Source organism: Corapipo altera, unplaced genomic scaffold (genome assembly GCF_003945725.1).
Source record: "Corapipo altera isolate COAL_440 unplaced genomic scaffold, ASM394572v1 354, whole genome shotgun sequence".
Lineage (NCBI taxonomy): Eukaryota > Metazoa > Chordata > Aves > Passeriformes > Pipridae > Corapipo > Corapipo altera.
In genome coordinates, this window is record NW_020885020.1 from 220,540 (window position 1) to 231,417 (window position 10,878).

Below are 10,878 nucleotides of genomic sequence, written 5' to 3' on the forward strand. Positions count from 1 at the left end.
CACCCAGGGGACACCCCTCAGGGGGCTGTGACACCCAGGGGACACCCTTCAGGGTGCTCCTCGCTGGCCTGGGCACAGCCTTCACAGGGATGCACATTTCTAAGAGCAAACTTCTGGATTTTGCCCAAATCCCCACCTCTTTGAAGTCTGGCTTCCCCACGAGGGGAGTAACGAAGCAAATGGTTTGTTTCCTAAGCTGATTGTATATTTTTTTTTTTTTTTTTTTTTTTTTGGTCTTTAGATGTGAACCAAAGGATAAGTGGTTTTCATTTGTTTTTGTTTCTCCTGCCCTGATTAGTCTCTGACCTCTGAAATCTGAAATAATCCGTTGAGTCAAACAAGAAAATTGGAAACCTGTGGTGACTTCTTATAAAATGCTGAGGGAGGGGGTGTTTTTCTTGAGGAGGAACGAATGTTGCATCGCTTCTCCAAACTGTTGTTGCTTTAAATAGTGTGTTTCTGCATGTGGGCACGGATCCAGAGCCTGTTGTGGCCCCACACTCTCCTACACCTCCTGCAGGCTCCCACACAAGGCTTTAATTAGCTCTTGCCTTGCTGGTTCTGGAGACAAGGGATTCGTACCCACTGAGCACTTTGCCCTGGTGCTGGTTGTGATTTACCTGGCATGGGGTCCTCTCCCACCACATGGGGCTTTCCCAAGGCCCAGGTATTGAAAATGCTCATTAGAGAAGTTGTGGAAGTGATGGTAATTAATAGTGATTGGCCAAGCTTCTAATCTCTTTTCCAGTTGGGTTGGAGTCTCTGCCACTGCATCTTTTTATTTTCTAAGCAATTGCTGAAGACAAAGGGAGGAATATACAATATAAATTGTTAGAAACCATGATTTGCATAATCAAAACACTGTTATTTTTCTTTTCTTGTGAATATGTACAGTCTCTTGCTGAAATGAAAATGTAAGGTACAGATTTACGGACTTGTTTGGAAACTCTGAACTACCAATGTTTTCTTCTGCAATAGGCAAAATGTTCCACATAATCTGTTCCTCCTCAGCTAGCTGTGTAGTGGAGAGGCTCTGGGCTCACACTGTTCTGCCTCATTTGAGATGTGACCTTTCCAGCTTGTAAAAGGGGCTAAAGCTAAAGGTTAAAGCAGCAGAAAGCAGCTGAGGTTGTCTAATGGGCTTGAAAACTCCCTGGTCCAGCAGAGGAATTGCTCTCAGAATTTCATCCTCTGTGCTATCACGTTTTTAAACCCAAAGCTTCAATCTCAGCCCAAAGATTTTTGGAGTCCTTCACTCCGAGAGATGCCTGTGGCCGTGCAGCACAGATCTGAGAAGGATCTGCTGCATGACTTGTCTGTGGCACACAATATCCATCTGCACTGACTGTGCCTTTCTTCCCCGAGATGAGAAGGGTTTTTTTGGGCTGAGATGTCCCTTTGCAGTGGAGCTGGGAATTACTGAGGCTGCCTGACACACAGCAAGGTGTGACCTCAGTGCTGTGTGCTGAGAACCAGGGGTAACACTTCTGAAAGCCTTTTTTTTTTTCCTCTGGCTGCACGACAGCACATCCCTCTTTGTGCTCTGGCAAGGAACTGAGAATGTCCTGGCTCATCAAATAGCTGGCTGCCAGGGAAAATTGGGACTTGCCTTGCAGATGTAGCAAAGGGATGCTTAGGAGAAGGAGTGTGGGTACCTGGGAAGGAAAGCTGTGCTCTTGCATGGCTCTGCTCCTTGCCAGTTAGTTGACAGCTGAAGCTGAGCAAAAAAAACATTGCCAAAATATAATCTCCCTTCTGCAGGCACGATTGTAGGCCCTGATTCAGGAAAGTGCTGTGGAAAGTGATAATGTCTTTTGGAATAAGGAGGAGTTGCACATTTCAGGAGGTGTTCTGTTAAATTTAGGCAATAGTAATACTCTTTTTCTCTCTTCTGAATGCTTAGACACTTGTTATCTTTGAGGAATGGGGGGGGGGGGTCTGTAGGGATGGTGCACAATGCAAAAGATGCTGAGTTTTCCTGTTTTCCACAAGCTACTGGAAGGGGTAACACAAAGCCAGCCCCACCTGCTGTTTTATGTTCTAAGGATTAAATTCTTTGTGTTGAAACTCGGAAGATCTGGGGTTTTTTTTCCTTCTAACTTCATTTAGCAAATGAAGGTCTGAATTTTTTCTCTCAGACAAGGCCACTGTGCAGAGGTGACACAGCAAGAGACCAACTGCACAGGCAGAGAGAGCAGAGCAGCTTCTAGCCATCCACATTTGGGATGTTCTTTGGGTCTGCAGAGAGGGAACTGTAAGCCCTGTGTCCTTGCAGGGCTGGTAAAACTGTGCTGCCACTTTGGCATTTGAAGATAAAGGTTTTTAGGCTCACGTGACTTGTAAGTAAAGGCTTAATTATGGGATAATTACAGAACTCGAACTTTTCCTTGTGGGAAGTGTGTGCTTTCAGAGTTGGTGTAATGATGTTTACCACCTAAACACAATGATTTGCGTAGGGGATTTTTTTCTTTTCCCCTGTAACTACTCATAAATCCTCGACGGTGCCAATAGGCAGGGAACTGCTGTGCCTTTCAGAGTTGCATGCACACAACTCATGCTGCCTAATAATGGTGGTTTTCAGGGATTTACAAATCCCAGGCAGAAGCTGGATTTTGTTCAAAATATTCATTAGAAGCAACCAAGAAGGAGGAGGAGGAGGAAACCCTCTTCAGAGTTCAAGATTTTGGTATGTGTGCTTTTCCACAAAATAATGAGGTGGCCACATACAGCTCTGAGTACTAGAAACTCGTTTTTATTTTATGTATATCTTCTAAATTTGTTCTCTAAGGTTCTTTTCATGTGTGAGGAGGTGGTTTTCTGCAGCCTTCTCGTACCATAAAGTCACCTGGCAGGGTCCAGCCATTCTCTTCAGGCATTCACAAACTTCTAAGGATGCTTTTCTGGCAAGGAAAAAGTAACCTTTTAGTCAGGATCTGTAGATCAGAGATAAGCATGTTCATTCTTCGGTGAAGCAACATTATTTTAGGAACTGTCAGACTAGTAAAGACTTGACTGCCCTTTTTTTTTTTCCCCTTAACAACTGCTGTATCTCTCTGCTTTCTTCCAACTGCACACAATCCCCACGGATAATGCTCCAAACTCCGTGTGCGCCCTGCGAAGCTGGAGCACTTAGGCAGATGTGTTTGCAGGGAAGATGAAAACAAATGGTTGTGTTTAATGGAATCAGTGTACTTAAATAATGTGCTGATGTACTTCACACTCTGAATGCTGTTGGCAAGCCCTGCTGCATCTCCTGGGGTGGGGAGAGACTGCTTCTTTGACGTGCATGTGCTTTTCTGTGCACATAAAAGCGCAGCTGTTTGCTGGAATTCGTGGAGTCACACAATCCTGGGATGATTTGGGTTGGAAGGGACCTCAAAGCCCATCTCTTTCTACCCCCTGCCATGGGCAGGGGCACCTCCCACTAGCCCAGGGTGCTCCAAGCCCTGTCCAACCTGGCCTTGGACACTTCCAGGGATCCAGGGGCAGCCACAGCTTCTCTGGGCAACCTGTGCCAGGGCCTCACACCCTCCCAGGGAGGGATTTCTCCCCAATATCCCACCTATCCCTTCTCTCTGTCACTGTGAAGCCATTTTCCCTTGTCCTGTGCTGCAGAAAGGTAAGAGAAGGGCTCTCATTTTGTTTTCCCCACACCTTTTTCCCTAGTGGCAGGCTGCTTTTGGAATATAGAGGTGCTGACCACGAGGCAAGGAAAGCTTAAGATGCTCACAGACCTGGCTGCTGCTCTGAGGTGCATTTGGGCTCCTTCCATGGCAGCTGCACCAGCTCAGCTGCCTTGTCAAGCTTCAGCTTTATATCCTGCTCCTCATCCTCTTCCTTCTGCCCCAGGGCCTGGCAGTGTGAGGCTGGCAGTCCCCTGCAGTCTTGCACAGCAGCAGGTGGAGAAGAGGCAACAGGTCAGAGGGGAGGAGAGTCCCACCCCTCTTTTTCCCAAGGCTTTTTATTCCTCTTTTTTCCTAAGGAATAGAGCCTTTGGAGGGGAAACCCTTGTGTGCAATGCCTGCCATGCCTCCAGTTATTTAGGTGGTTGCAGGGAAGTAGCTTTTGAGTGATGGGAAGGTGAGCCTGCAACATGAGTCAGCTCTGTCTCACAACCCAAAAATAAGGGTATAAGAGTGTGTGTTTGCAGTGTGAGGGTCATAAGTAGCCCAAACATTAAGGGAAGATTTTCTCCAGGTTTGAGGTGGCCCAAGTGGCCTGTGAAGTGCAGCCCTGACTGTTTTTGGCAGCTGTGGTTGCAGGGGCTGAAGGTGGCAGCTGGCAGAAGGGGGTGTTAGGAAGTCCTTCAGCTCTCCCATCTCCTCGGAGAGTGCAGAGTCTCCTGCTTACACAAATTTCCCAAAAGAGCCACAGAAGAAATACTTGAGCCTTCTGGAAGCTGGAGTCTGGATCAACAACAGGAACAATTCTTGCCTTTGCAGGAGCAGGGAGCTTAGGATATCTTTGTTCTCCATGTTTGTGATCGTTGCCATAGCTGCTGTCTTTGATACAACCTTCTGTTTTCTCTCTCCTGCCATTTTTTTGCTTGGCTTGATGAAGTTTCTGGTTTTTTTAGGATCAAGATCTCCTTTCCTAATTCTTCTTTTAAAGGAGGTGTTTGACAGCTGTAATGCCCAGCCCTGTCTGCTCTTGAATCCAGGAAGGAATGAGAACAGACACACAATAAATTAGGAAAGGCTTAATTTAAGGGGTTTTTTTTTCTGTTTTATCTCTGCAAAAATATTTTTAGCCCTTTCTAAAGTAGCAAGATGTTGCCTGGCTAGGTATCAGTAAGGTCAGAAGAACCTGAGGAGTAACTAAAACCTGGGAATGACAGAGTTGTTCATGAAGGGTACCTGGAAAAAGGTGGGAATAGGCATGGGATCTATTTCTCTTCCCACCTTCCCACTTCTCCTCTGCTGTCACCAGTCCTGTACATATGGAAGGAGTGTGAGAGCAGCCCCTTTTCTGCTTTAGGAATGTGTAGCTCTCCACCCTGCTTCCCATGAAAAATATCCTGGGCAGTTGGCAGGGATATCTATCCCAGAGATGGGAGGCAAGGAACCTGAGAGACCTTGGGACTGTCTCAAATCTTGGTCTGTTTTATTTTAGGAGGTGGGCTCTGCTGTCCCAGGCACTAGGTACTTGTGTAAATCAAAAGGACAATCAAATCTCACTGGCATTAAAATAATCCATTTCAACTTCATAGTCTGTCCCTGAGCCCTGTGAATGGAAACACTTTATGTGGGAGCACATCCTCCCTTTCCCAGACCCCTCTTAATCCCATACCCATGGATGAATGTGATCCCCAGGGTAGACCTCTATTAAATTAAAATTAATTGAAATATAATTTAATAGAGGGGTAACATCTCCATGGATCTTAAACTGTGAAATAATGTCAGTTTGAGATGTTTAACTGTGCTGGTGTGACTTGGATACTGTTACTTGGCTTTTTCCTGCAGTAGATTTGCACTCTGTAGTGGATAACTGGTGCTCCTTATGGACACTTCTCTTTCCAAAGGATTTCCATTGTCTGTCTGTTTTAATGAGTGAATGAAGGGCAGGACAACATTCATGGAACAAGTTCAGCAAACTGGAATTGTTTTAACCTCAATTCAGTAAAGCTCTTGGGTACCCTTGTTTCTTGGGCTGCAGGGAATGTTAACAGCATCAAGGGTTTTGTCTGAGTAAAGAATGGCAGGAGTGAGGCTGGAATACATGTCTCTGTGTGCCAGGCCTTTGGAAACCAACTCCTGCACACCTTGAATGTGTGTTTGGGGGGTTTTACACCCCCTCCCCTCCTTTAGCTGTTGCTCTGAGACCCAGAATCATTGAGGCTGAAGAAGACCCTGAAGATCGAGTCCAGCTGTAAACCCAGCACTGCCAAGGCCACCACTGACCCCTGTCCTCAAGTGCCACAGCTGCAGGATTTCTAAATCCCTCCAGGGCTGGGGACTCCACCACTGCCCCGGGCAGCTGTGCCAGGGCTGGACAACCCTTTCAGTGAAGAAATTCTTCCTGATATCCAACCTAAACCTCTCCTGGCACAACTTGAGCCCATTTCCTCTTGTCACTGGGGAGAAGAGACTCCACCTGGCTACAACTTCCTTTTGGGTACTTGTGGAGAGCAGTGGGGAGCCAAACCCTTCCAGAATCCAGCCAATATATGAAGCTCCATTTCCTGGGTTCTCTCAGATTTTTAGCTGTGTGGCAACAACACTGACAAACCTCTGGAAGTCAGGATTTCTACTGGAAAAAGCAGTCATCTGCTAACAGCAGTGATGGAAGGGGCTATTATTGTGGTTGTTATAAACAGCCACTGAAGGATGAGGTTTGGATATTGATGAATGAGCCCGAGCTTGCAGAGTAATGACTCTGCTTTTAAGTGCTCTTTGATCAGTGCTGCTCAAAACAGGCTATTTATAGATCTCTTGGAGCTGCAGACCAGCCATTAGCACAAAGCAACACAGGAATAGAAGGCAAAATCCGTAATTCTTTTTGGTCCTGAAACACTGGAAAACAAGACAGACTCTAAACAACCTTTTCAGGTTGTTGAAACTCTCCAGAGCTCTACCTGCACACGTCTGGGGTGGAATTATCCGGAGGAGCCAGATAACAAACAGCTGGCTGAAGCTGTTTGTTGCTACTCCACAGCCTCTGCCACTTTACAGGGCTTTTCATCATGTTTATAGTTTTGACAGACACTTCTGTGGCAGGTTCTTAATTTAACTGATGAGAGGGTCTTGTTTTCATCTCTTTTCCTCTTTAAAGCTGAGCAGCTCGATGCCTTCGAGCTTGGCCCTACCTTTGGGTCCAGCTCATTTCATGGGTTTCATGCTCTGTGTGGTGGATTTTATCACATCCTTCTTCAGACAATCCTTGCTGCCAGCTCCTGGGTTCTGCTCAGTGTAATGCAGCAGGCCAGGGCTTCAGTCTCTGTCTTACTAATTCCCGTGGAGTGGAAAAATCTGTTCCTTGGCAGTGACCTGGTGGGAGCTCAGCCTTATCTCCTGCTGCAGGGATGTGGGTGAGCTCTTGGGATTGTCTGGGGAGGTCTCTGTTATCACAGAATCATGGAATGGGTGGGGATGGGAGGGACCTTAAAGCTCCTCTCCTTCCACCCCCTGCCATGGGCAGGGACACCTTCCACTAGCCCAGGTTGCCCCAAGCCCCATCCAACCTGGCCTGGGATGCTTCCAGGGGATTTGTACTGGAAGAGAAGGTGAATATTCAATCCCTTTCTGTTCTCTCAGCTACTGGCAAGTTCCATAGAGCTTTTTCCTATCTCTTTTCCATCATCTCTCCTCTGGGCTGGGCAGTCTGGCTGCAAACCCAGCAGCCTCAGGGCTGGCTGCCTGTTCCATCCCTGCCCTTGTGCTGGCCAAGCCTGGGAATTTCAGCTGGGTGCAGTTTGGAGCACCAGCTTCACCAGAAGAGGCACATCCTACCACTTGCCTGGCATCCCCAGGTCTTCCCTGGTGCTCTTACCCCTCCTCTTTGCAGTGGTCTGCAAAAACCTGCCTTGTTCCTGGGCCTGCAGCTTTCCTTTCTGCAATCCCAGCTGTGAAACGGGGGATTTGAAGAGCCCATTTTTGGGAAGTCATCTGTGTCACTTGTGCACAGAACATCAGTTCACATCATCCTGCTTCCTAGGCAATGTGGGATTTGTTTACTCTGCCTTCTTCCCTTTTTTTGGCTATCTTGACAGGTTGGCTGTAACGTGTCTCCAAACTCCCCTGCCTTTGCCAAGGCCCACTGGGAAGGATGGAGTTATGGATGAATACTTATTATAACATTTGCTTTGATGTCTTGCATGTGTTTAAGCAAAGGCACACAGGGAATTTGTTTTGGACAATGAATTTGAGTTCTGTTGGGATTGATGTTGTAGCTTTTTTTACAGAGGGCAGATTTACCCAGAAACAAAACTGTAAACTCCTGTCTTTTCCCAGAGATCTCCTGTTGCTTTAATAATCTAGTTATCTGGGAATCTCTTCAAGTATCAAAGGGCCAATTATGTGCTGCCTGGAGAGGAGCTGGGAGAGCTGTGTTTGTGTCACAGGCTGGCCACAGCAGGTCTGGTGTCCTCCCTGGCTCACTGCTGGAGATCCGTGGGGCAGAGACAGTAATCAGGTATTTTCATCTCCCATCTCCTCTCTGCTCTGCAGGGGGAACTCTCAACAGGACTGTGTGGTTTCTGCTGATATTTAGACAAGACATTTAATTGAAAAACCTCAGAAAAGCTGATCACAAATGCTTGTGACAAGGCAGGGTGGGGAATGTCTCAGGAAGGAGGTAAAGTCTCCTGTTAGCTTGATTTTTTTAGGCAAAGAAGTGTCTTATTTTTTGACCCTCAAGTAAAAAAACCCACAGCCCTCCACTTCCTCAAAACAACAGGCTTCATCTTTGATTAAATAGCTGTTTTTTGTGGCCTGAGCATAGATTTTTATCAAGACTGGGTCTTGCTTCTCTCTGCAGGGGCAGCTCTCTGCAACTGGATACTCTTACAGGTTTTTTTGGAAAGGAAAAACCATCGGGATAACTCAGGGGTCCTGAGTGAAACCAGTGTTTGTGTGGAGACAGACCAGATGATCTGTGCTTAATTTTTGCAAAGGCTGCCAGCAGATAGCTTATTTTTAAAGGAAGAGTTTTATTACAGCATCTTTGCTTGCTACAGACCTTCCCACAAAACTAATTTGCTTTTTTTTTGTGGTGGTTTGCTTCTTGAGTCCAGTACTGGAGCTCAAAGATGAGCATTGTGTTCTGTCTCTTTTTTGTTCCTGGAGGTAGGAATGCAGGTTCTGGAGATGGATTCTGCTTTTGGAGCTGGGATCTAACCATCTCTGGCGTTTCAGGTTGTGGTCAGTACTTACCAAAGGAAGCTGCTTCCACACCTGGTTGTTGCTCAGGTCCCAGGGTACCACTGAAATTTGGGTAGAGGGTTCAAGAAACTTTGGGATTTTTTCCACCAAATAATGGTTTCTGGCTTGGCTTATGAAGACAGGCAGATACTGCTTTTGCTTTAATGAAGTTAAGTTGAGCTCTTGAAGGCTAAATCTGCAATTCCATTAGAATGGTTTAATTTAACATCGTAATTAACTCGGTATCTCATGCATGAAGTATTTCATGTATTTAATAATGTGTGTGCCTATTTTGGAGTGTGGTTCTACTGACTGATTCAATTCCTCTGCTGCATGATACAGTGAGAGGAGTCATCTCTCCAACTGGGGAGGAGCTGGATGAAACCAGGTGGGATATACTGTAGAGATTACTGGCCTAATTTATTTATATATATATATATTATGGCATAGTGGGTTTTGGGGGTCCCCCCTTCAGCTGCACAGCTCGGGGGTGAGTTTCCTGTAAACGTTATTCTTACGATGTGAAAACATCTCCGGTGTTGTGCAGATGCCTGGAGGCACTTCAGCACTTTGTGTGTCTCTGACTGAGCTTTGTGCCTCCCGCAGCTCCCCGGGCGCAAGTACAGGCAGGGCTACAACACTGACATGGGGGACAAGTGGATCTGGCTGAAGTGACACCCCTGGGGAGCCCCAGCCACGGGACTGGAGTGAAGAGGAGCCGAGCTCAGGGCACCTGCTGCACACCAGCACGAAGAAAACGCCGCTTAAATCAAATCCCCGTCCACCTCCAGCTGAAGGGAATCGTCTCCGAGAAGGAAAACCACTTTATCCTGGTTTGGTTTTTTGTCCCTGATGAACTCAGGACTTCGGATGTTGGATAGCAAAGTGATCTGGGGCAGGCTTAAGATCAGAGCTGAGCTTTCTCTTCCTCAGGACTGTGGCACGTTATTATACAGGATTATTGTTGTTCTGCTGAATCAAGAGAAATTAAACCTGTATCCTCCTGGCTCTTGTAAAGTTAATTTCTTGCTCTGTCATGCGTGGTGTTTTATTGGGTTCATTAAGGAACAACATCTGCTCAAAGGCACTTGCTGGACCCCAGCAAAGCTCACTGAGAGATGGAGAGAAGTGATCTCAATTTACACAGCAAAATGTCTGTGCTTAAAAGTATAAAAAAAAAAAAATTCAAAATAATTGCCAGTGGTTGTATTCAGCTTCTCCCCTTTGATTCCACTGTAGAGCAAAATGTTTGTTGGGTATAAAAGACAAATGTAATTATTATTTTTGCAAGTCCCTGAAAGTCCAAGTCGGAGGGGTTTTCTTTAAAGCAGTGATTCATTTGGTGTTAGTTAGTCACAGAAATGAGGCACCTTGGCACTGGTTCAAGCAACGCTCTCCACATTTAGGCTGCAGTTAATTTTGCAAGGGGCTAACTGCTTTCCAGCAAGGGGCCAACTGCTTCAGTCACCCAGGAATAAATTCGAGGCATCCCAGAATTCAGGGCAGTGCCTTGGAATTAAGCAGCCAAGTCACACTTATGCCCCTTCCCATATCAAAAACAGTATGAAGAGAGTCCTTTAACAAGAGCCTTGGGGGCCTGGTTTTAGATACTGAGATGAATGAGCAGTGGGATAGAAATGTGGCTCTTTTTGCTGATCCTGTAGCTGTTTGTTTCCATGTTTTATGGCTTATCCCATGCCCTCCTCCAGGAAGGGGTACCCTAATCCCTGAGGACTGCCAGCCTGTACTGCTGTTCTCTTCTCCTACACGGTGAGATCACGAGCCCAGAGCTCCATCTCCCAGCACTGAGGAGTGTGGAGATGAAAGGAACACCTGCTGTGGTTTTAGGATCCCTTTGGAGTCGTCCAGCTCTGTTTGTCCAGGTGCCCTCCTTGGCATTGCCGCTTTCTCCAGGTGCTGGAATTCACTTGGCACTGTGTGTTCAGCCTGATGTCAGATCTCCTGGAAAGGTGTTTGGTGCTGGGAGGGGAAGCTGTTGTGTTCACCCCAGCGGGGTGCA

At 46.6% G+C, this 10,878-nt stretch overlaps 1 protein-coding gene across 1 annotated transcript in view; it reads left to right on the top strand.

Moving 5' to 3' along the window:
* NDUFA10 (NADH:ubiquinone oxidoreductase subunit A10) overlaps window positions 1–9,880 on the top strand; it is a 28,670-nt gene extending 18,790 nt beyond the window's left edge. Inside the window, exon 10 of the mRNA XM_027667826.1 lies at window positions 9,465–9,880. Coding sequence (XP_027523627.1) covers window positions 9,465–9,533 — 69 coding nt within the window. The 3' untranslated portion in view covers window positions 9,534–9,880. The remainder of the gene's footprint in view (window positions 1–9,464) is intronic.
* The last annotated feature ends 998 nt before the right edge of the window (window positions 9,881–10,878 follow it).